We start from the raw sequence: 25,736 nt of genomic DNA, 5'->3' as shown, positions 1-25,736 counted from the left end.
TGACTTGAAGTGTTTGACATTCGACTAGACGAATGTATTATTTTCGTCAAGAACTACTACTAATTATGTTTACATTCGATGTTCTTTAATTAGTCCAATCATTGGTCTCTCTTAAACCCGAATGGGAGGTTTATAAGTTTCTGGGTGTGAATGACCTCACTTTCAACTTATTTTATCGTATCTCGATGCCGCTGTGCATTATGGGTATCCGGTCTTAATTTCAAGTGAAATTCTCAAATAGGAAGCATATTTGTTCATGTTCATGCGCACAGTAGCGTTTCATCTCGCGTGTGTTCCGGCTGGCCCGTTGTGTGTACGGTTGTTCACGTGCTCATGATGACACCGTCGCTTGACGTAGCGTGCGCGTGAATGACTTGCGTGCTTAATTTCTGGTAGTGGGGGACTGCGTTCGCGCTCTCCCCTGATCGTTTGTTGATAATAATGAAGATGTTGCCCAAAGCTGTAGTGCAAGTCATTAGACGCTATCGTACTGTCGTGTGTTGCAATTTTTAGCATACATGCATTTGCCCTGAGTCGTAGAACCAGTTGGTCATGACTAATGAAGCTTCATAGCACCCCGCAAATGGTTTAAAATAACTTAGTGTTGTTTTCCCTCGCATGTAACATGGCAAGCAGTATGATTTTGGGGGTACTCATTTGAAAACAGCATGTACAAATATAATATAGTGTACACGTTTTCAGAGGCTGTTTTTCAACAAAATAAAGAATTCTTTTCAACTTATATGAAAATGGGTCGCGACTTTGCAACATTAGCAACATGCAAGCTGAATGTACTGTTAGCCACGTGTGATTCGTTCGTTCGCAGTCTGCCAAGGCGTGGCGTATCAGACGTATGCAGTGGAATGACTCGGGCGGAAGTTGACTGCGAGCTACCACTTTTACTAGCAGCCCTTTAAAGACACGTTACAGTAACCAGATGAACGTGTCAAACCTCACATCGCGGGTGAAACAGGTAGATCGATTTTTGTCCGGCTTATAGATTTGACTTTTCACAACTAGAGAAAGCTCCGCTTTCGCAGAGCATCAAAAAATTGAGATAGACTCTTGTTGTTCCTCCCCACGGAAATCTTTAGTAAAAGGCGAAAGATTTATACGATCTGAAGAGAAACAAGAGTGAACTGCTTTGGTCACAGCGGAGCGGACTAGGTCATTGTCCGCCATACACGTTTGACAAACGGTGTTCAACTCAAAAGAGAATGTTTTTTTTCACCAAAGGCAATCATATATTATTATTTATGAACATGTTATGATTCATAATTTGGAGTTAGAGTTCAGTTGAACATTTTGTTGGGAAAAATTAGAGCCCTTTTATAAATGTCTACTGTGATGGACATGAGGATGATTGGATAGTGTTAGCTCATAGCTAATTAGCTTTCCAGTTCTTTGTTTACATTCCATTTTCTGCCCCAAAACAGTTCTTTGTGGGGTTATAGACACGCTGAATGTATTCTCTGAATTAAATTCTGGAATAGTCAGATGAAGAAAATGCAAACAATGAGCGTGCTCATGCTGGAGAGTCTCCTGCCTCTCCTTCTGAGCGAAAGCCGTCGTCCTCTGTGGGCCAAGACCAGCACGTATGGTAACTCGATAGATGGATATTTAAGATAAGTAATAGTAAGTAATAAGATAAGTAATAATAAGCCCAAAAATGACAAGGAACAGGTTCTTAAAGGTATTTGTCCTTGCTTCTCCTGATGGTCTGATGTTGGACTTTGAAGTACCGTATATCAAGGGAAGAATGCATTGGCTGGTCAAAGGTTGACAATTGGGGCAGCGGCAGTCCTACGCATGGTTGAAACTGTTCCCGCAGGAAGTCCGCTGTACTTCGACCGCTACTTCGCGTCAATTAACCTCACGGATGAATCGCTGGCCGAGGGCCTTCCGATGTCTGCATCAGATGCTCGAACAAAGACAAAGACCAGATCCAGGTCCAGGTGAGAAGACCCGGGTGGTGTGGACCTCTGTGACCGAATGTGGACCAATCACAGCCTGCCTGAATGGATGTGCGCGTGGTCTCTTGAAGCATCACGGGAGCGGCGACTCAACGTGACTCGTCGCTGCGCTTCCGATGCATTTGAACAGGAAATATGAAAATTCTGCTATTTTAATGATGAAATCATTGAAATTATTGGATTTAAAAAAGAAAATCGATGTAAAGCGCGGACCATAGAACTCAAATGGAACAATTTCATGTAATTATAAGGTTTCATTGACTATTCACATGCAGAGGACAGGAAAGACCACCAGGGGGCAGTGAGGCTCTGCCTCACTTGCCTACCCTGACCGCACGTCACTGTGGTATACTATTATTTTTATTTATTGAAGATTTTATTCATTTTTATTTATCGAATATTTTGTAACCAAGAGCTATGTATGTATACGTTAATATACCGTATAGCCTATATGCACAAATAAACACCAACGTGTATACGAATGTGTGTATATATCGCAAGTGCGCTTCGTCGAGACAAACAGTGCACGTCGTCAACCTGGCAGACATCTGCAGTCTAATACTGTTAAGTGGAGTGAAACGGGCACCGTGCGAGCTTCAAACCCTCTGCCAGCCTGCACTGTTTCTCCTCAAAACGCACACGTCTCACACACTCGCACACACGCACACACGCTCGGCAGGGCCATCGGGAGGCTAATCGTAGCCAAAGCAGTCTTGCGACTGCAGGATGTTTGGCTCAAATTCAACAAGGTCGATGAAAAAAAGGAAAACAAGGCAATATTTATGTGTACGAATTTATTACCGTGCCTGCACCCCTTCTTGCTCTAATGATGGGCAACAAAAAACAAAACCACACACACAAACTGCTGTGCAACTTGATGACACTAGAAAATGGTTCATTTTAAGTTCAATTGAGAATTTTTTTCCCAACATGGAGGGGTTAGTTTTTATTCCTTTTCGGGTTATGAACCCCCAACCCTTTTGTTTAAGGTCATTATTCATATGCTGCGACCAATACGTGACGGTCTTAAAGCACTTCAGTGCAAAAGCCTTCTGCTGCATCATGCGGCTTGCGTGTATTTTTAAACAGGGATCTCTTTATGTCAATTAGGAGGATTAATGGTGAGCGGCCGTCCTTCGGACCAGCAGTCCCGTCGCAGGTGCTCTTTGGGACAGCAAACCAAGAGTTCCGGCAAACGTTCGCAAAGCCTGGGAAAACCTGGTTTTTGACCAGCAAGACGAATGTTATGTTATTAGAGACCTGGTCCTCCTCCACTCTCCGTTTAAGGGCGCTCACAGATGCCGAGCAAAATGTCGGTCTGCGTCCAAGTCTGTCTTTCATCACCTTTACCCTCAGCATCATCCTCTTTAGAAGAGGTTTCCTTCTGGGATGGCAGCCATTTCATGAAGCTTGCGGTGTGTGCAGTGTGTGGCACTGACAAGCTGGATTAGCAACAAATATTCAAAAGAAGGAATTGAACAGGGCGGCACGGTGGCTGACTGGTTAGAGCGTCAGCCTCACAGTTCTGAGGACCCGGGTTCAATCCCTGGCCTCGCCTGTGTGGAGTTTGCATGTTCTCCCCGTGCCTGCGTGGGTTTTCTCCGGGTACTCCGGTTTCCTCCCACATCCCAAAAACATGCATTAATTGGAGACTCTAAATTGCCCGTAGGCGTGACTGTGAGTGCGAATGGTTGTTTGTTCGTATGTGCCCTGCGATTGGCTGGCAACCAGTTCAGGGTGTACCCCGCCTCCTGCCCGATGACAGCTGGGATAGGCTCCAGCACGCCCGCGACCCTAGTGAGGAGAAGCGGCACAGAAAATGGATGGATGGATGGAATTGAACAGCTCTCTACTCCAAAGCAAGGCTCAAGACATATGAGGGTGGTGTGTGTCCTGCGCGCCGTCGGCTGCACGGCTCAGCTTGGAAAACCACTGCGAACGTCATCGTTCTCACGGAGTCGTCAGGTCAATTGATCGCCTCTCATATTTTTAGTTGACTGTACAGCAATCCCTCGTTTATTGGGGGGCTTCGGTACCTCTACCATACCCTTATAATCGCTTTCTATACTCTTAAGTATACAGTCATGTACAGTAGTCCGGTACATTTTAAGACAAACTATGAGAAACTATGCACGATATGAATCTGAAAAACAAATCTGCAATTCACTGAATCCGCAATAGGTGAACCGCGATACAGCAAGGCAACACTGTACACGCCGGTGACATTTCGTGTAACGAGACGCACCTTTGAGGCGGCCCTTTTCGAGCGCGACCGAGGAACTTCTTCGCGGTTCTGTTTTGTTGTCCAGTTTTAGTGAGCCGGGCCTTGTCTTCGGGCAGAGACACCAAATGGGGCTATGTTCAAATATTGCATATATTGTCCCTTTAATGGCTGTGTGGAGAGATTTTGAGGCAGCGGCAAATTAGCACTATTACACAAGCTGTACGCTAACCACATTGTAGATATTGACATTGTGTCAGACAGATGTTTCCGCTTGTTCTCCCCGTGACAGTGTTCCAAAAAACATCACGACAATAACAGAAATGTGCTCGGTGGCTTTGCGATTAGCCCGGATAAGACGCAAGGGAGGATGACCGCAGTTCGTAATTGTGAAGACCACTTCAAATAATCCGACCCCGATGAGGAGGTTGAAGAACACTTTTATTATTTCAGCATTATGCATTATCTTCACAGTATGTTCACTAACGTTGTACTTTTGAGTACCAAGTCAAGCTCTATTCCAGTCTTGTTTCCATTCTTTTGTTGGATTTGAGTTGAGTGTTTGAAGCCGCTGGAGCTTCATTCCCGGTGGAACTTTGAACTTTGCCGTTGAAGGGCATTTTTCGCGAGACCTCACCAGATCGTCCTGTGTTGTCTCTGCAACCGATACGCTGCGAGCGAGGAGGCCGATATAGACAGCGATTGCAGGACACGCTGTGTTTGCACGCCTTCCCGTGAATTTCCTCCCAGAGGGCCTTGAAGTCAAGGAAGCGAGGGAGCAAAGATGTCGGGCTCTCTGCAGGAGCTCACAGAACAACAAAGCATCCTTGCCACATGAGGATTTTCAAATAGTTTTGACGAACCTTGAATTTACAACAACGACAACAGTTGAATTGATAGCAAACCAGCGAGGGATCAGAGGTAGCTGTAATCAGATATAAAGGACCTGTTTCTCCTCCCACTCCTCCTGCCTCCTGCCTCTTCCTCCTCCTCCTCCTCCTCCTCCTCCTCCTCCTTGTGCACTGCAACAGGTTCAAATGTGAACCGACTCATGTCGTAAAAGAGCAAACGCAAGAAGCCGATTGAAGTTCCCCATTGATTCAAAGCGGCACAATGATATTTCGGACAGCGGTGGAGCACGCCAAGAAGCATCCTGGCGTGAGTAATCTCATTCTTTCCTGCAGATTTCTTTTTTTTTTTCCATTTTTTTTAATGCATTCGGTCAGAAGCTACGAGTCGCAGTCATAATGTATCGATTGTGTTGATAGGATGAAGTTGATCCTAATAAGATAATAATGTTCACGGAAATAATTTGGAACTGAGAAAAGCGTGACGGAAATCAACAGAATTGGTTCGAACAAGAAAAATGACTTGGACAAAGAAGATGGTACCGTCACATAATAATTTGTTGCACAACCCGACTGCAGATGTCCGGGTGCCTCCTCCAGACTTCATGTTTCAACTCCTTCCACAGTTCATCCGAATTTAGTTCAGGACTCTGCAGAATAGTCCAATGTCTTGTTCTTTGCTGTGTTTTGGATCTTTATTTTGTTGGCCTGCCTGCCAGTGGCCGTTGCTGAAACTTTCTGAATTGTTTGAAATACCCAGGGTGCAATTCTCTATCGGAGTGGCACTGAACATCTCGAAGCCTCTTTTTTGATGAAATGTTCACTTTTTGCCAAATTGCTGCCCTTCGAAAAACACTCGGCTCTTTGAGTTCAGCTCATGGCAAATGTGAGCCAAAACAAAAGTGTCGCCTTCACATTGACTTCACATTGATTTCCCCACGGATTGACTCGCATACTAGTGTCGTTTTCTATCCCTTCGTCCAAGCAGCACGTGCATGTGCGCCTCATCTCATTTGGTCAGATTCCTTAAGTTAGTTGGCAGCTTTGCCGAGGAGCTAAAGCGCGAGAGGCGTGCGAGACTCAAAGTGGCGCAAACAGCCGTGGTTTCCAATCCAAACTGACAAAATGGGGGTGGGGATCCAAGTCTGCGCCTGCAGGAGAGAGGATTAGGAAAATGCGTCCTTTTTTTCCCTTTCTTCCGTTTTCAAGCTGCTCTGCTGACACAGAGCCTTTACTTGTGGCACTTCTTCCGTCTTGTCAATGATTTGGACTTCTTGTCAATGGTTTGGGGGCGGGGCCTGCAAAAGCCCTCCGTCACATCACATGAGAGAGAAAGACAAGAAGGCAAGCTGTTGCTCAGGCAATGGTGCTCCAATCAAATCACATGATATATATATCGACTCTTGTAAGTCTTTGGCAAGTGTGGCTGCTTCGTCTATCTACAGTATATCTACGGTACGCAGTTTGTAACAAATGTCGTAAACCGCCACCCGATGTAAGGTTCGTGCCGAAGTTATCCTAAGTTAAAAACATAATGGCCAAAATAATCTTTTCATATTTCTGTCATGGTTAATAAATTACTATGTGGAAGATTGTTAATCCAAAGGATTTTTTTATGCTAAAATATAATTAGCATTTTTACCTCTTAGAGCATTTCCAATGATATTGGAAATGATATTTCTTGCACTGTACGCTGTTTTAATTGTATTTTTATTTTTATTTTTCTCTTTGTCTTAGATGTTTATAAGCTTTTCTCTCTCTCTGTTTTTCAATGCTTTTTAATCATGTAAAGCACATTGAGTTACCTTGTGTATGAAATGCGCTATATAAATACATTTGCTTTGCTTTACTTTGCTCTTTGCTCTATTTTTTAATTTGTTACTTTACAAAAACAAACTTCAAAAAAAACGCATTGTTATTTCATAATTACTTGCATTCTTGAACAGACAAATCTGTTTTAACGGTTGAACACGTTGCTTGATGAATTTCTGATTTCACAGAAAATCAGAATCAGAATCAGAATCAGAATCATCTTTATTTGCCAAGCAAAAAGCACACAAGGAATTGACAAAAAAAACAAAAAAAAAACACTCACTGAGCAATAAAGGGTTGCTAGTTATCTGGTAATGCCGGTACATTATTGTTGTTTTTTTTGACAATTGTGCAAAAAGATGCAGAGTCCTCTAGCACTTCGAGCCGTTCGAATGGCGAATATTGCAATAGTCCGGTGCAATGACCGTTGTGCAAGCCCATGTAAGCAGCCTCCAGTTTAGGGATTAAAATAAAGATAAATTCCGTATAAAATTACTCATTCATGTTCAAAATGCTAAAGCGTCAAGAGCTCGCCTAAAATAAAAAAAAATCCACATTAAAGCACTTCATGATGTCTGGTGGTGGTGGTGGTCTAACACAATTGTTAGCGCTTTACATATCACACCTTTGTATGGCGATGCTGTGTGATTCAGGACATTTCTTTTTTCTATGTCTCTTCTCAGCTCATCCCTCAGTTTTTCTTCATCTGCTTGGGAATGGGCGGTGCCAGTCTATACCTGGCCCGACTGGCCAAAGGACCCCATGTCACGTAAGAACCTTGACCTTGTGACACCGGACGGTCTCAGTAAATTGTTTGAAGAAAAAAAAAAAAAAAAAAAAGCGTTGCTACGATGAAGAAAGAAGAACTACGCAGGCTACTCCAACGAATGATTGATGAGTTGATATAGCTTGAGACACACGGCCCAACACTTTTAAAGACCGTGTTATCAGAAATTAACATTCAACATTCTCCATTCATGTTTTAGCTGGGATAAGACCAATAACCCTGAGCCCTGGAATAAACTTGACCCCACGTATCAGTACAAGGTGACCTAGCAAACACACATGCACACACGCTGCATTTGCACAACGCCAACGGGCCTCTGATTCTTCTTCTTCTCTGCTTTAGCTTGTGGCCATCACCACTGACTATAAAAATCTGAAGAAGGACGGACCTGAATTCTGAATGTTCCGCACCCTGCCAGTGCGTTCTAAATAGTCACATGCAAATACTGCAAGCGTTTACAAATATTCTTTTGAAAGTTCACTGTGTTTTTGCTCTAAGGGAATCAATAAAAATGAACAGATTATTCCTCTTCAACTTTGATTTGACTCCCTCTTTCTGAAATTCTCCTCAGATCAATTTGACCGTCGATGAGAAAAGATTGTGAAAAATGTCATTTTGTAGTTGCTTGAGCAGGCCATATTCCGAAAATGTGTCGTTTTGCATTTCCGCCCCTGGGTGTCATTGCAACGAAAGCACTCCGTCAGCTACAACTGGCCCCCACCCCCAAATTGTGCAGATGTCAAATTCTCCGTAATTGTTTTGATCCTCCGCACAGTTTGACGAACGAATGGCAGAGAAACCTGGCAACTGTTTTAAATTGTGAAAAAGTGCCAATGCAAACAAAACTGGCAAAGTCGTTAGATCATCAGATTATCTCGGACGCTTGAGCTAACGCAACACGAAAGGTGTCCTGGCTGGTCGGGGACGAGTTTTGTCACTTTTACGAGCCGGTGCAGCAGCCCATCAATTGCGAAGGGTACGTTAATGCCAACAGCCGCGTCCGGCCTTGCCAGTTGGGACGATCTTTCCTTTTCCTGTCATGTGACCGCATACAGACGTGAGCGATGCAAACCTCACACGTTCAAAGACAAATGTCAAGTTCTCTCGGAGTTGAACGTGTCTGATGTTCAATGACCGAATGAAGAAAAAGTCAATACAGGTGATAGTTGAATCTTGCACAAAATGGAGCGTCGAGCATCTCGGGATATGGGAGGCGAACGTACTGCACATCCATCCGCTTTCCATCAGACTTTGGTGAGCTGGAGTCTATCCTCGCTGACTTCGACTGGACAGGATGACTGAGTCAGATAGGAATCTTTTTCCATAACCGGCTACGGAATAGGTCCATCTGTTAACAGTGTGTGCGTGTCAGTTGCCACCCAGAGTGGAGCGTACGGCGTATAACAACATCCTGTGTGCATGGACGCTGTCATTCAAGCTTCTTTTGATCAGCAGGAGAGCTGCAGCAGTTCTCCGTTGCACAGTGCTGAAACGTTGAAACAACAAGTTACCACGAGCCTACCTGGCGCACGCACACTTTACTGTATGCTGTGAAACCCTTGACTAATGGAACACCTTCCATGCCCCACAATTAGCACATTTAACCCTCACTTTCACTGTCGTGAAAATTCACTTGTCAAGCATCGGGCGGTAACATCCACCCGTCCAATTCTCACAGCGCGTCCTCAACGTAAGTTGGAGCCTCCAGTATCCTAGCTGACTTTGTGCTAGAGGCGCGCCATACCTCATACCCTCATATTGACACTAATTAGCAATTTAGAGTCTTCAACGAGCAGCACGGTGGACGACCGGTTAGAACGTCAGCCTCACAGTTCTGAGGACCGGGGTTCAATCCCCGGCCCCGCCTGTGTGGAGTTTGCCTGTTCTCCCCGTGCCTGCGTGGCTTTTCTCCGGGCACTCCGCTTTCCTCCCACATCCCAAAAACATGCACGTGAATTGACAACTCTAAAGAATTAACTGTTTTTTCAGGCTTTTTTTAGATCAAATTTGCACCCCAAAAAGTGTTTTATTTTTTTTGTTTTTTTTATCTTTAGCGGTGTTGTTGAGGTAAAAATGCTTATACACGAAGAATGTCTGTGGGTTTAAGAGTCTTCCCTGAGGGACGCCAGCGCACCGCGTCAAAGCAGCAGTCGGGTCGTGAGAAGCGGGCGCAGATGCGATGCGGATGAGACACTATTTGTCTTGTAATGTTGCTTGTGCGTCTCTGAGGACGTGCATCCTCGCGTCTGTTTGTATGCGTTTGCCAAGGACGAGCCTGAAAGCTCCCCTGACCTTTGAGTCGTGTATCAGCTGGTCAGCCTCTAAGGACGGAACACATTCCACTGGGGGTGGGGGGATGGGGGGGGCAATGGAAAGCCTGAGCTCGAACACAAAGCAGTGAGACACGGAACAAAGGTCCACTCATTTTCGGGGCACAATAATGATGAAATGCTCCAGTAGGCAGCAGCAGCACACAGTCGGCTTTTACAGCGAGACCTGAAACACACGGAAAGATTATCTACGAAATGATTTTCAAACATGAACAAAGGTTTTGGGGACAATATTTCAGGTAATAGCTCCTTTCACAAAAGAAAAGAAGAAAGAATTGGAGTCGTGTCATGGGTGCGTGTGCGCTGGTTGTCGTCGCCCCCCGTCTCGTACACACCTGCTCCTGCGGGCATCTTTCCCACCTGCGTCTCGTTTCCCCTAATCACGCCGTGCATTTAACCTCGCGTCTCCGTCTTTCCGGTCGCCGGTTCGTTGTACCTTGTCGTCACGTTGCAGCATTCCTTGTGTCCACTCTTCCTGTTCCGATTGTCGACCTTGCCCTTTTTGCCTGACGTTTTTCGGATACCGTCGCCTTTGCGGCTTGCCCGCCTGTGTACCGACCTCTGCCAGTTTATTCAACTTCTCTTTTTGAAACTGTCCATTTGAATCGGAGTCGCGCATTTTGCGTCCTGTCCGCTGTTCCGTTCATGACAAGTCCTGTGAAATGATGAAAATGATAACATGACTGCCAACGGCCTAATAAATGAAGAAGACTTTTTTTTTTTCCCCTTTAACTGAAGGAACATAAATGTGGCATGAATCACAGTATGGACAAATTTAAAAATAAGAGAAATTGAAGTGAACATTTTGGACTAAAACTAATTCACAGAGTAAAAGTAAAACCAATTTTTGGAAGGAGATGACGATTGAACACTCGCTGAATATGTCAATTGTAAAACGACCCTGGAAAAGAATGCAAATGGGAAAAATATGGCTGTTTCTACATTCAACCTATCTTATGTTGCTTAAAAAAAACATTGAAATCGAAATGTTCGTACTTCCTTCAAGCCTTTTTTGATTGTCTTTGTAATATATTTCTGATATTATGTACAATAATTCTCATCACAACTCTTGTATTGTGCTGCAGGTGGTCATTTATTGTCCTGGTTTTCCCAGTGTCCCCAAAAGGTGTACGATTTGGTGTTGAACCAGCATCGAAGGATTACTTCCGTGTGCGCGGGTTTTGCATTTTTACTTAACTTTCTTTCCGGAAGAACGGCAGTGGTCCAAGAAAAAAAACAAAAAAAAACAATATCAAGCAATAGTGAATGTGAGTCTCAATGGTTGTTTGTCTATAAAATCAGCCGGTATAGGCGACAGCATGCCCCTGGCCCGAATGAGGACAAGCGCGATACAAAATGGATGGCCGCATGCATGAAAGTAAGGCCTGTTTCTTTCTATTCCCGTGGAATAAAACAAGTTGAGATCTGAAGTAAGCAGCTGAGCTGCTCTTTCTTGTTTCTTTTCTTGCAGTGTGATGCTGTGATTGTAGTTGCAGCTCTTCTTTTTTTCCCCCTCTGCACTGTTCCCAAATGTTATTTCTTTGAAAGGAAATGACCAGAGGAAATGCCAGCAGTGCAACACGCTGGCTCTGTGAAGATCCTTCTTCTTTTTCCACATTGTCAAGGCAAGTCAAAATGTTTACAGTAAACTAAAATCACAACATATACTTTACGTACATACGTAGATGTTGTCGTGCTTTAAAAAAAATAAATAAAAATTGCTCTCCATGTTTGTGTTGCAGTGTTAACGGTGGGGTTTAGTTCCCAGACCCTGCAAGAAAGTGTGGCCCCCTCGAGGGTTTGAATGGGGGGCTTAGTGGCAAAAAGGCAACTAACTAAAAGGACTTAAAACCACCCACTTGAACAGAGCGGGCAGCAGCGGGTGACCTAGAAAATGGACCGTGCACAACCGTGCACTTTATAAATACAGTCGTGCCCATTGAAATGGATGGCAATACCCTTAAGCCATTTCAGACCGCGCAAAAAGGGCACATCTTTGCAACGTGTTCTTTGAAATAATAAAAAGATCACGCAATAGTATTGAACCCTATCAAAACACTAATACCATTATTAATAACATCATTAAAAAGAATATACAGAATGACACAGTTTTTCCCGCATTTCTTAAATTCAATGGATATTGTGCTACTCCTTCTGGTGTGCGCACCTTGACCACCTAGGGGCAGTATAATGACTACACAGTTTCACAACTGACTAAGTTGCGGCAATATTAGTCTTTTTGGTTTTTTTTTTTTCTTTGGCAAAGGATAAAGAAAGTATGCTTGTGAGTTTTTCTGTCTTACTATTGCTGCAATAAACAGCTTGAAGCCTCGTCGAAGAATCGCCCGCGCGCTGCCAGACGGCCGCTCGTTGTGAAGTCAGTTGAGTGGAGTTCACGACCAACGTACAGCGCTTGTATCTCAACATTTTGCTCGCATGTCGAAGCAGAACAATCGTTCAAACAACGGCTCGTATCTTGAAAAACTCACGGCACCGCTACAAATGCCATCGCTTAATCGCAACGAGCGCGACTTGCTTAGTGATAGAGAGACTAAAATGTCAGTGGACCAGCCAGGACAGCTCCCGCGTTGACTTAGTCTGTGCTTGTGTCGCTGTTCAGTTGTGTGCAGAGTTTGTACAAACACACGACGAGAGGAAGCTGAGGGTCTCTGCAGCCTCAGTGGTCAGTGAGTCAGCCCCCCGGGGAAAGGTCTTGGCGAACAGCTCCACCTACCGGTGGCACTCAGTGAATCTGCATTACTTTGTGCTTGAAGAGCCCTGAAATAAGTTTGTAGAACGGAGCTACTGCGGGATCTCGAATTCCGATGGCAATCTGTTCCGGGGATGCTGGTGGATTTGCTTGAATTTAATATCAATTTGTCCCGTAGGAAATAATGCTTATGCTTATTGCTGAAGGAGAGTTGACTTTAAGCATCACTTTTGAACATTGTTAATTGAACTACAAGTGTAAAAAAAAAAAAAGTTAAGCCAAACAAATGTGTGTACTCACACTCTGTCTTGGGGGAGGAGATTTGGTTATTTTGTTATGTGTGTGTTCTGTGTTGGCCACCTAAGTACAACACACATTATAACAGCAGTAAGAATACACAAACTGATTTTTTCTCCATATGTGGATTTCCACATTTTAAAAAGAATTTTAGTTGTTGAAAATTGATATGCTGACATTTTGTGTGGTTGTTTGAACTGCAACTTTAGAGGCAAGAAATTGCATTCGTGGAACGCCATGGAAATAAAGATAAAGCTTCCTTTTTTTTTGGTCCGGTCATCTTTGCAGCCAGGCCTCCAGCATGAAATGACAATCTTCATAAATAAAAGCCCGCCTCCTTCAGCTGTCAGGAAGTTGGCATTTGTCACAAAGTAAGAACTTTTGAGTCCATTTGAAAGCCATCGCAACCTGGTTGCATGATAGGTGGATGACTATTCCTTACCAAGGCTGAGACACAGACAGTGAGCCAGAAAAACACAAACAAGGCTCCCACAGCTTTGAAAGAACACATGAATATTTGAATTCAGCCACCGTCAATGGCAGTGAGTGAGTTAAAAAAAAAAAAAATCATGTGTTTCTCCAATGCTGGTCCAGTAGTGGCACTGCCGTAATACTGTAAGGATAACACCATAGCAGAAACTCTAAATCAGTGTCTCCCAACATTTACTGAGCAAAAGCACATATTTGACATTGTAAAACAAACACAAACAGTCACGGCTCACTATCAGAAAACGTCACAAAAAGTAGATACACAGGTTAATTGCCATCGAGTGGAAGAGTACTATTTAATAGTTGTGCTTGTCAATATACATCACTGGCATAGATAGATGAACAAAGCTACATTATTTGTAGTAATTAAATGGTCACAGACTGTCAGCCACCTTTTAAGGCTTTGTTGAGGACTCACTCATTGTCAGATGGTTCGGCAATCATCCCTGCAAGACGCTACAACACTACCCCGTCAATCCCTCCGCCTTCTGTCTCCAAATACAAGTTCCGCCTCAGCAGTTTTGTTTACCTGTCCCCCGTGGCTGTTTGGGATTCTGCTACAAAGACAACAAAGTGTGAGTTTCTCCCGTCCTGCTCTCTGTGAGGTGCAGATGAAGACAACAATTAAGTGTCACCACCATCCCTGGTCTGCTCCCTGTGGATTATGGAGCATTACATGACTTTGCCCTAAAACAAACTCTTCAAAGTCTCACCGTCTCGACTGTGAAGTTAACTGATGTTGATGTTGATATTAAAGCCGTTTCCAAGTTCGGTGTGCTGCACTTTGGTCCTCCATCACACTCGCCTGGTGTCATAAATCATTTTCAGACCAATAAAGTGAAATTGGATCATTTCTTGTGCTGCACTTGACAATTTGTCCCTCCTCGAAATGCTCGGCAATAACGTTTTATATTACGATAAATGATTTAACCTACAGGTGAGCATGTGCTGTTGTTGTTGTTTTTTTTATACTGGGAATAGCAATGCCCACTACCAGTTGCAAAAAAACAAAACAAAAAAAAAGGTTTTTTAAATTGAATTCATGTCAATAATTCAATTACCAAATGTGTTATTCATTGAATGTTCCTGTCAAATATCTTTGTGCATGAGGCCGCTTCGCTGACCCTCAAGATGCCAATAAAACAGCAAAGTTCACAAGACGACATGCCAGGCAGGCCTCCAAACGCAACATGTGACATACTTCGGGAAAAAGTTTGATTTGATCTTGCTTATTAGTAAAGTTTGTCAGGGATCATCCTCAATTATTTCATTTATTATTTATTTGTATCCAAACTTGGCCTTGTCTTGTGCCTGCGCTGTCACCTCTGAGAAAAACAAACTATTTAGGAATTATTCATAAGCAGTTATTTTGACAGGACAGAGTGTCACCGTGCAGGCTAAAAAATAAGAGTTCTTCTTACGCTCATACATGCAGACATGGTGAAAATCCAACGGTAGCCTTTATTTAGCAGCGGAAGTTAAGTCCATACTGCACAGTACGATCACAGTATAATATTACTCAATATAATCTTTGATTTTCAAATATTTCTCTTGCAAACACGCGTTACGAACACTGATAGAAGCATACCGATGAGCGCTAATCAGTCTAAATAAATCCTGGAAAAGCCAATTAATTGATGTACAAGTGTACTAAATGAGGGGCTCATTTCGTCAAATGTCACTGGAGAGATGGAACTGCGGGAAAGGAAGTTAAAACAATTCTCAGCATGTCAGTCATTTCTTGTCACTTGCGTTCCTTCTTTCTGCCACCGAACCTTCCAGAGACGCCTCATGCCTGAAAGCTTGCCCGGAGTGATATGACATTCCACATGGCAATTGTGAAGCACTAAAATAAAAATAACAAATACAAACGTGCAATTGAAGATCTCCCAGCATCTCCTCACTGGCTCCAGTCCAACGTTTTCGACACACCTTCACGTTCAATGTGTATCCAAAGCGTCACTCGTGAAAAATTAAGACTTCAACTCTACAGACGGGAAGAAACATCAAGGCTTCTGGTTGCGTCGTTTGAGGAGGCTGTTTTTTTCCTCCCAAACTGAACACATTCAACACCGCTATCCAGAGTGCAAAAATATACAATCATTAACATCATGAATTTCTTTTCATGTGTAATATTTACTGTGTGAAGAACCGTGATCCTGACATCTGGATCTTGGAGAAGGCGTTCGACCGTGACCTCCAACTCTCACTGGAGCGGTTCGCTGCAGAGTGTGAAGCGGCCGGGATGAGAATCAGCACCTCCAAATCTGAGACCGCGGTCCTCAGTCGGAAAAGGGTGGCGTGCCCTCTCCGGGTCGGGGATGAGATCCCGCCCCGAGTGGAGGAGTTCAAGTATCTCGGGGTCTTGTTCACGAGTGAGGGAAGAACGGAACGGGAGATCGACAGGCGGATCGGTGCGGCGTCTGCAGTGATGCGGACTTTGCATCGGTCCGTTGTGGTGAAGAAGGAGCTAAGCCGAAAGGCGAAGCTCTCGATTTACCGGTCGATGGAGGTTCCTACCCTCACCTAAGGTCACGAGTTGTGGGTCGTGACCGAAAGAACGAGATCCCGGATACGAGCGGCCGAAAAGAGTGACGCCTCCCCGGTGAGGTGTTCCGGGCACGTCCCACCGGGAGGACGACGCCGGAGAGACCACGTCCTTCGGCTGGCCCGGGAACGCCTCGGGATGCCCCCGGAAGAGCTGGATGAAGTGGCTGGGGAGAGGGGAGTTTGGGCGTCCCCGCTAAAGCTACTGCCCCCGCGACCCGACCTCGGATAAGCGCTAGAAAATGGGCGGATGGATGGAAACCTCACCAATTAAATATTCAAACAATACACTCCTGTTGCCTGTTTTTCTATTTTGTCATTTTGATCTGAGCCTAAAATTGAATTGAGGCGACTCTATCGCTTTTTTCTTTTTCTTTTTTTTGTTACATTAAAAAACTAATTTTAAAAATATGACCAGTCCATTTTTTTTGGTTTTTTGATTTTCGATTGCCAAACGAAAATGGAAAGAAGAAATGTAAGAGGATTATGGTGCAACTTCTGCTTGTGTTGCAAATGTTCTGCTTCCACTAAAAACACTTTGGCTCTTTTTGTTGTTGTTTTTGTATGATTGCTCAGCTTGCGTCTTTGCTAAACATGGCGAGCGAGCCTTTCATCACTTCACATAATATCCTTTGTACCCGGGGGGGTTGGAAACAAGGGAGTGGAACGAATGGGCCCTTTTTGAAGTTCCAAACAATCCACTGAATAAAAGGCAGCTTAGGCCCGTATGCGTTTTTCATTGGCGTGCTTGCGGAAGATAATGAAAAATGCAACGGTAATATGTCAGGGCTTGTTTGTTCGTCAGCTTCTAGTTGGGTGTTGTTTTGTCCAAACACACTAAACTATTGTTGCGGCGCAAAGGAAGTGCGTCTCCTTTCATCTTTTGCCTTCATTCTTTTTTTTTTTTACAAGCCTTTGGTGTGTTCAAGCCTCACGTAAAGCGCAGGAGGCTAACTTTTACAGTCGACCGTCTTTCAGGACTAAGAAGTCTGCAGCGCCGGTTTCCCTTTCGCCTGACCCGAGATGATCCAAAAACATTTGCGCATACGACCGGACGGTGGAACGCGACGTTTCCATCAAGCTCTCCGTGACCTCGGTTCCGGAAGCCGTCAAGATTGGACGTGGCTGCGCCGGGCGGCGGCGAGGCTCGACATTTAAAGCTGCCAATGGACAAGATTTTCAAGCGAGAAGAACACTCAGCAGAAGACTTCGGAGACTTCTCGCAAGGTTCAATATGTTGAGAGAAGTTGGAAACGGAAGCATGAGTTGTGTTTCTTTGTGCAATCAGCAGCGTGGGCTCTGACAAGAATGAAGCAGTCGACGTGAATGGCCTTTATTGCGAAGGCACACATAAACACCGATGACAGAGATCGTTGTCCCGCTGATGTCACGTGTGCATATATGTCAGATAACACGACCTCAATAAAGACCCTGTAAAGGGAAATGGGACGTGTTGACGACATGCTAATTGCTGACAAGACTGAGAATTATGTAGTGCTGAATTGTGGCGCTAAATTGTGATATATTGCGTGACCACGTCCTTACGGTCTCGGGTTTGATCGAATTGTCTCGTACGGTTCTATCGCAGTTCTATCGTCCAACATTTCCCGCCGTTGGCTAGAGTCAGTCCGCCCAAACATAGGAACACATATAAGGTCAGACATTCTCCTGGGATGGATTGTGTTCGAGTTCGGAGGTACCGTGCAGCATATAATTGACTGTATATTCGTGAGCCATGAATGCGTCTTTTCAAGCAAAAGCAAAACACTCCACAGTGCATAAGGGGCCGTCCACCGGATCGGTGCCATTTGCTTCTTGTAACACTCGCAAAAGAAGCTTTTTTTTTTGCAAATCCATCTCGCTACCATTCGCAAATTGAGCGAGTCAAAATGCGTATTGGCTCATCTCGATCGACGTTCTCGTTGTATGTCATTGTTTTACAGGACTGAAAGTAACAGGAGTGAGAATTTGCAAATACACGAAATACGGCCGCATAACATTTACGTTCACGTGCCGAGATTTCATCCGTTCCAGTCACCGTCGAAATGGGATCAGATATACAAAAGAAGCAATGCGTGAACTCGCTTTTTTCAGCCTTCCCGTGGTTCTCGAAGGGGGTACTATGGTGGAGTCACAAGACTGAGTGCAAACCCAGGGACGCGACTCAAGTTTGAATTTAAACTCCGTTGTTTTTCTTGGAAGAAAATAATCTAAAAAGTAGAGTCGCGATAAGGACTAACACAAATCTGCAAAAAGAAATCACATTTCTCAAGGACAAAGTCTGACTTTGGGAAGCGGAGACAGGCTACACGCTAATTTTCCACTGTTCAAAGTACTTCAACTAAATCTGTTGAATTGTATTTATTAAATATGCTATCAGATCAATGTGCAGGATGCACGTAATCTTACACATTTGATTTCGTGGGAATGCAAATGGCACCGTTTCGGTGGAGTTAAGCTATTTTAGAAAGGGAAGCAAATGTTTCATTGTGGAGTTGTCATCCGAAGTGCTGCTGGTTCTGGTCTGCCTGAAAGTTGCGGTCAGGGCAAACCTTCTGCACCAGCCTGTAGTCGGTACCGGTGAAGGCGATGAAGATGCAAATCACCTTAAAGGGTTTGGCACAGATCCACGCCGCCTGCGACCGGGTGTTTTCCGAGTAGCACGTCTGACCCGGGTCGTACATACAGGGCTTGGTCTTCTTGGACCGGTTTGTTCTTTGGTACTCGATGCGGCAATTGAGTTCCGTGGTCGCCGTCAAATCCTGCTGCTGCTTGTGCGGGTCTGGAGAGGTGGAGCCAGCGGACTGAAAGTGGGAAGCTAGGTCCGGTAGCAGTACAGAGTTCCCGGTCTGAATACTTAGAACTCCTGGATCCAGAACCTCCAAGCCAACAGCTTTAGAAGGCGGAACAATGCTGACCGATATGTTTCCTAAATGGGAAGAGTTGTGGCGGAAGTAGACGCCGAACGTGCCGTTGATGTGGTCCACGATTTTGCCGGTCACCAGAAGACTGAACTTCAACGTTTTCACGTTGAAGTAAAAGTCCCCCCAACCCAAAATCTTCTTGGACTTCGGGGAGACTTTTGAATGCGGTTTGGATTGAGGGTTGTACTGATGTCGATCGAGGGCCAGGGAAAAGTTCTGCGGCCAGCCGTACGGGCCGAGGGATCCGTACTCGGGGGTTTTGTATTTGGTGGAGATGATCTGTAAGTCCTTGGAGATATGCTTCACCTTCAACGCCGCTCCGGCAGAAGCGCCTCTTTCCCCTTTGTCCGCCCTCCGTTGTCGGTTTGCCAAGTCGGAGGCTTTGACTGTTTCTTGGCCCTTGGAGGGAGAAAAGGAAAACCAAACACATGAATGGCGAGTCACAACCTGGTACGGGTCTATTGAAGCTTATTAAGCTCATACACATCGCCAAACACAGGTACAATGTCCATCCGTCCGTCCATTTTCTAAAGTTACGGCAGTCAACCGTAACACCATTAATGACCCAGAACTATACGGATAGTATGGTTATAACAAATACATACATACATTTAAAAAGTATTATTCGTGGCGGTCGCAGCGGCAGAGTACATTTCTTGCCCTAAAATAGCGACGCTAACAAAATGCGTTGTGCACATCCAGTCGTCATTGTGGAGTTCCTCTCATTAAAACTACCGCTTGGGAGGAAAAACTTTGAGAGACAGGTCCAACTTTTGAATGCACGGAGAGAACCAAGAAAAACTTGCAGACGGCCGACGTCGGTTTGCGTTCTCCTCTATATTTTGGGAATAAACATGGCCCGTGCGGGATGTCGTTAAGCGCGATCACCTCCAGCCGCCTCGGCCACGTTGCCGATTGACATCGGCTGCTCCGCGCTACGTCGCGGGCGGGCTCCGCGGCGACATGCGCCGCTCTCCCCGAGCCCAATTAGAGCCGACAGCGTGACAACCGTGTCGGCGGATCTGACACCGTGCCGGCGCGACGACGACACGGTGAGAACCGTAGTGGATGCCGGGCCGACGCTGAGAGGGGACGGGCGGGGGAATACGCACCCGAACGAGGCCCGCAACGTCTCATGGCTTTGGAAATGATTTTGTCCGCGGCTAGAAAAAGATTGTCCCGATCTACCACGTTTGCCCGAGCACTCCTAACTGTCAAATTAGGCGTAGACGTGACAGTCAAGCCGGCGTATGCTGTTTAAATGACGGGGATTGATCCCGGGTCCTCAGAACTGTGAGGCAGATGTGCTAACCGTGCCGGCCATCTATTGCCGCGGCTTTTCTCAACCTTCGCCAGCCATAGTTGCCTTTTCTTTTACAGCGGTTTTGAGTTGCAGCAGAGGTTTTTAAAATGTGTTGATTTGTGTTGTTTGAATAGACACAAGGTGCCGCGTATATAAACTATATTGGTAAAAGTATTCGCTCACCCGCCTTGACTCACACGTGAATTTAAGTGACACCCCATTCCTAATCCGTCCGGTTCAATATGGCGTCGGTCCACCCTTTGCAGATATCACAGCTTCAAGCTTTCTGGGAATGTTGTCCGCATGGTATAGGAGAATTTATGGGAATTTTTGACCATTCTTCCAGGAGTGCATTTGTGAGGTGGCGACAAGGCCTGGCTCTCAGTCTCCGCTCTAATTCATCCCAAACGTGTTCTATCGGGTCGATTGCGGTCAGGAATCTGTGCGGGCCAATCGAGTTCGTGCACATCAGACTTGGTCATCCATGATTTTAAGGACCTCGATTTGTGCACTGGTGCACAGTCGTGTTGGAAGAGGAAGGGGTCAGCTCCAAACGGTTCCCACAAAGTTGGGAGCATGGAATGGTCCAAAATCTCTTGGTTTGCTGAAAGATTCCGAGTTCCTTTCACTGGACCCAAGAGACCAAGGCCAGCTCCTGAAAAACAACCCCACACCGGGATCGACCCTCCACGAAACTTGACACTCGGCACAACGCTGTCAGACAAGTACCGTTCTCCCGGCAACCACCAAGCCAGGCTCGTGCATCAGATTGCCAGATGGAGACGCGTGATTCGTCACTGCAGAGAACGCATCTCCACGGCAACGCGCTTCACAGCACTGCATCCGATGCTTTGCATTGCACTTGGCGACGTATGGCTTGGATGCAGCTCTTCGGCTCTGGCAACTCATTCCACGAAGCTCTCTGCGCACTCTTCTTCAGCTAATCTGAAGGCTTCGTGAAGTTTGGAGGTCTGGCAGAAAGTTGGCGACCTCTTTGCACTACGCGCCTCAGCGTCCGCTGACCCCGCTCCGTCAGATTACGTGGCCTAGCACACAGCGGCTGAGTTGCTTCCGCGTTCTTATATTACAGCTAACAGTCGACTGTGGTATATTTAGGAGCGAGGAAATGTCACGACTTGACTTGTTCCACTGGTGGCATCTTATCACACTTCCACGCTGGAATTCACCGAGCTCCGGTCTTTTACAAGCAGTGCGCGTGCCTCCTTACTTGATTTTATATACCTGCGGCCATGGAAGTGAATGGAACGCCTGATTCTTTGGTTGGGTGAGCGAATACTTTTGGCAATACGGTGTGCGTCACCGATCAGTATATTTTGATGATGTCGAGCTTGCATTGACAAAAAACTCCATATAGTCCCTCTACACTCGTATTGACAGATATCAGATACAGTAGCTCTCCGATTTTAATACACATTTATTGGAGGCGGGATTAGGTTCCAAAGATCAGATGCGTTTTTTTCCCCCAATTGTGCACTTTAGAGCAAAAAAAATAATAAAAAAATCTGAATTGTGTCACTAGCAGTGTAAATCTTGCCTCAGAGCCACATCATCTTTGAGATGGAAATGCCAGGCTCTTAACCTAAACGATTAAAAAAAAGAATCTTGCCAATTATGTTGATCTAAAGCTGTTGATCTAAGTAAACTATCCACTAAGCTAATTAGGTTTTCTTTTTCTTTTTTTTTAAACAAAAATCACTTGTGAAGTTGCAAAACAATAGTGACATAAAAAAAAAATAATACACCAGAACGTAAGAGAGTGTAGCATAGTTTTCCAGGTGTGAAGGGAACTTCAAATTGGTCCCACGACGCAACCTTAGAGAAATCCCATCAATAGACTTAAATCACAACCTATTCAGGGAATGGTTCTTTCGTGAATGCCCATCACAGGTTGCAAAAACGACTGTTATAAAATACCGTCTTCATCGGCTGAAGGTTGTCGACTCACCGCTGAGGGGAGAAGCCACAGGCAGGCCACGGTCAACTTCAAACACGTGGACCTCATCCCGTCCAAGCAAGGATCCACGCAGAGAGGAAGAGCGCGAGCTTGACTCGAGAACAAGGCTTTCGCGAAAGCTTGGAGTGAGGACATTCTGCAAGTGGGAGGCTCAACCCCCACCGCCGCCGCCGCCGCCGCCGCCTTCCAAAGCGAGCTAATTCTCCCCCGGAACGCACACACGCATGGACGCATCTCCGCTGGGCTCTGGTCTGACAACCGCCCGCTGTCCTTGGACAGTCACACCACCAGAGAGGATTCATCCGTTTAAGAGGATTTGGACACAAGTCAGCTAATGTTATGACAAATCCGGCTGTGTAAAATGGGGAAAAGAACAAACTAGACAAGTCTTATACCAATCGATCAACTATCAACACTAACTTAAGGTCTCGGGCTGCAAAATGAATCAAATTTTAACCGTGATCCCAATTTTGGCTGCCATGATTAAATTTACCTGACTGTCGGTGATTGTTTTATACATATATATATATATATATATATATATATGTACTCTGCACTTAACACAGTGTGGCCATACTTATTTTTTAAATCTAAATCTAATCTTCTTTTGCCACAATGTATGCATCCACTTCTTTCAAATCCACGCCAATTTAAGCCTCTCTCTGCTTCTTCTGAATTTCCCTTCCTCAACTCTATAGACTTGAGATAACCACTGCCATCTGCTGGTGAATAAATACACGTCCACCTCCCCAACGAGGAAGGGGTCAGCTCCCCAAGTGCCAAGTGAGAGGTGGCACGAAGTTCGGTTAGCCGGGTTGGTACGAGTTTGCGTATCTCGTCTTCATATCGGTGGGGAAGATCGCACTACGAAGGCGATCGTTGATTGGCTGAAAGTAAATTTCCCACAATGCTCTGCGCCAAAATAGTTGACAATCTAGATAAAGAACGGGAAAACTAATCCTCGATACAGGTTTAAATTGTCTTTTTGCGTTAAATGATGAGACTTTTTGAGGATTTCAAATGTAGATGAAGAACTTTTATTTGGACTCAAAAGAAATAGTGGCACTTTTGAGTTGAACACCGCTTGTCAAATGTGTATGGCGGAGAATAACCTAGTCCGCTCCGCTGTGACTATATCAGTTCACTCTTGTTTCTCTTCAGATCGCATAAATCTTTCGCCTTTTACTAAAGATTTCCGTGGGGAGGAACAACAAGAGTCTATCTCAATTTTTTGATGCCCTGCGAAAGCGGAGCTTTCTCTAGGTGTGAAAAGTCAAATCTCTAAGCCGGCTGAAAACCGGTCTCCCTGATTCACTCGCGATGTGGCGTTCGTCTGGTTACTGTAACGTGTCTTTAAAGGGCTGCTATTGAAAGTGGTAGCTCCCAGTCAACTTCCGCCCGAGTCATTTCACTGCATACGTCTGATACGTCACGCCTTGGCAGACTGCGAACGAACGAATCACACGTGGCTAACAGTACATTCAGCTTGCATGTTGCTAATGTTGCAAAGTCGCGACCCATTTTCATATAAGTTGAAAAGAATTCATTATTTTGTTGAAAAACAGCCTCTGAAAACGTGTGCACTATATTTGAGTTTTCTGTACCGCCAAAGTCATACTGCTTGCCATGACGTCCACCAGGCAGGCTGGGCTGCACTGTCTTTGTTTACAAAGGAAACTAGCGGCTAGAGAACAAGGAAGCGACATTTTGTGTCACTTTTACTGTGCTCCATGCGGGACCTTAATTCTACCCAAAATCAAGACTAAGAAAACATGTCAATTGTTAGGTGTCGGTGATGACCTGGTTCATTCAAGTGTTAAATGGGACGAAAAACAACCAACACAATATTGAGTTAATTTAAACCATTTGTGGGGGTGCACCGTTCCTGGAGGTACTGCAATACCAGGTCGATGCGTGGAGTGGACGGAGCAAGCCCCTATTCCATCTCCCAGTTCCAAAAATCAATTTAATATATGGTCCCCGGATAGGGGACGTATCAGATATTAAACTGATAAGAACAGATACTACACTTGATCTTAGCCAAAAGGCCGAGAAGCGATGCCACCGTGACGCCAGAAAACACGAGCTCATTCTCCAGCCTACAAGCCAAAGTTACGGTGGCACATATCGACATGATAAGCACAGATGACTCACATATGGACACGCCAAACAACAATTATGAAACGAATGTCAACTGGGTTGTTTTTCAACGTTTATATCGAAATCATGTTGTCAGACGCTCGCGTTCCTTGGTCACGTGGTCCACGTCGATCCAATAGAATGCGGAGATTAACGCATATCCTTTCGCCGTGTATTAAATCTTAAACAACCGAAGAAATAATGAGTTATTTGTAATAACAATCGGTTGCTGGTATAACGTTGTGGCCACGAGCTGAACAGCTGTTTGCTCAACATTTTGACGAAAAACCATCAATGGCCCTGCCTCGCTCAACTACTTCCCGTTTCCTGCTTCAGAATTTGGCACGATGGGTGACCCTTCGACACAGCAATATAGACCCTGTCGAGCAGCTCCATGAAAAAGTGGGTTTAATGGTATGCCATTGTCCAAAGTTGACAAACACATTACACAAGCTGCCATCGCGGCACAGCTCAATAAATTATAATAGTGTGAAAAGCTTAATTTAGTGAAGTAGTAGTAGTGAAGTAGAAAACTAATGACAGCTCCAAACTTACCACCGCTAGAATCTAGAATATAAAGTAACAAACTACTATCAAACAATGGAATTTATTTTTAATGTAGAATTTAGGCAGGACTTTGCCCTCTGAAAAGTATTTTCCCAAGTGTTTAAAGAATCTATGAGTACTGAAATGAATTGAGTTTTCTATTTTTTTTTTTAGATTTACCTGTATGATTAATACCGTTACCAGTTACACACACAGTACGTTGAAACAATATTTTATTATTTCATGTCGACACAATATTTGATCAAATATTTTTTTGCCATTCAGAAGTCATTTCCAAGAGCCACAACAAACGCCATATTGCAATGCATCACACGATACGTGGCCGAAGATACAGTTGCCTGTGATTATACACATGGCCACCAGGCGGTGCACGTCAAGAAATGGACCATGACTCCAACCAATGACCAATGAAGCGTTACGATATTATGAAGCTTCGTTCGTCATGACCAACTGGTTCTACGACTCAGGGCAAACGGATGTATGCTAGAAACTGCATCACACTCCAGTACTATCGCATCATATGACGCGCACTCCAGCGTTTGCAATGGGTAACATCTTCATTATAGTTGATGATTATATTGAAATCATGTTGTCAGACGCTCGCGCTCCTTGGTCACGTGGTCCACGTCGATCCAATAGAATGCGGAGATTAACGCATATCCTTTCGCCGTGTATTAAATCTTAAACAACCGAAGAAATAATGAGTTATTTGTAATAACAATCGGTTGCTGGTATAACGTTGTGGCCACGAGCTGAACAGCTGTTTGCTCAACATTTTGACGAAAAACCATCAATGGCCCTGCCTCGCTCAACT

The 25,736-nt window shown here is 44.8% G+C and overlaps 2 protein-coding genes, 1 long non-coding RNA gene and 3 other non-coding genes across 10 annotated transcripts; 3 read left to right on the top strand and 3 right to left on the bottom strand.

Annotated features, from left to right (window-relative positions):
• The first annotated feature begins 839 nt into the window (after nt 1-839).
• On the top strand, nt 840-8,175 carry ndufa4l2a (NDUFA4 mitochondrial complex associated like 2a). 5 transcript variants are annotated; one of them, XM_061766627.1, is made up of 6 exons: nt 852-973; nt 1,832-1,955; nt 5,226-5,352; nt 7,538-7,623; nt 7,841-7,901; nt 7,984-8,175. In XM_061766627.1, exons 3-6 carry the CDS (start codon nt 5,308-5,310, stop codon nt 8,038-8,040), a joined length of 249 nt encoding a protein of 82 aa, XP_061622611.1. In that variant the 5' UTR covers nt 852-973; nt 1,832-1,955; nt 5,226-5,307; the 3' UTR covers nt 8,041-8,175. The 5 variants fall into 5 exon arrangements, with proteins under 5 accessions (XP_061622636.1, XP_061622619.1, XP_061622611.1 ...); XM_061766635.1 differs by lacking the exon at nt 1,832-1,955 and having other exon boundaries at nt 849-973; XM_061766644.1 differs by lacking the exons at nt 852-973; nt 1,832-1,955 and adding an exon at nt 3,806-3,938.
• On the bottom strand, nt 1,025-1,138 carry LOC133465590 (U5 spliceosomal RNA). The gene has a single exon (XR_009784678.1). It is a non-coding gene; the product is annotated as a U5 spliceosomal RNA (small nuclear RNA).
• Nucleotides 8,176-10,122: 1,947 nt separating the features above from the next.
• LOC133474722 (uncharacterized) lies at nt 10,123-13,241 on the top strand. Its single transcript, XR_009787600.1, has 2 exons — nt 10,123-11,349; nt 11,443-13,241. It is a non-coding gene; the product is annotated as an uncharacterized LOC133474722 (long non-coding RNA).
• A 3,417-nt stretch (nt 13,242-16,658) lies between these two features.
• Nucleotides 16,659-22,596, bottom strand: LOC133475481 (neurexophilin-1-like). Its single transcript, XM_061768822.1, has 2 exons — nt 22,208-22,596; nt 16,659-19,337 (listed from the first exon to the last, which is right to left on the bottom strand). Exons 1-2 carry the CDS (start codon nt 22,448-22,450, stop codon nt 18,513-18,515), a joined length of 1,068 nt encoding a protein of 355 aa, XP_061624806.1. The 5' UTR covers nt 22,451-22,596; the 3' UTR covers nt 16,659-18,512.
• Nucleotides 22,597-23,357: 761 nt separating this feature from the next.
• Nucleotides 23,358-23,471, top strand: LOC133465608 (U5 spliceosomal RNA). The gene has a single exon (XR_009784682.1). It is a non-coding gene; the product is annotated as a U5 spliceosomal RNA (small nuclear RNA).
• A 614-nt stretch (nt 23,472-24,085) lies between these two features.
• LOC133465576 (U2 spliceosomal RNA) lies at nt 24,086-24,276 on the bottom strand. Its single transcript, XR_009784672.1, has one exon. It is a non-coding gene; the product is annotated as a U2 spliceosomal RNA (small nuclear RNA).
• Between the last annotated feature and the right edge of the window lie 1,460 nt (nt 24,277-25,736).

This window comes from Phyllopteryx taeniolatus, chromosome 1 (assembly GCF_024500385.1).
Source record: "Phyllopteryx taeniolatus isolate TA_2022b chromosome 1, UOR_Ptae_1.2, whole genome shotgun sequence".
Classification (NCBI taxonomy): Eukaryota; Metazoa; Chordata; class Actinopteri; order Syngnathiformes; family Syngnathidae; genus Phyllopteryx; species Phyllopteryx taeniolatus.
Note: the sequence above shows the minus strand (reverse complement) of the source record. Positions and strands in the feature narration are given on the sequence as shown.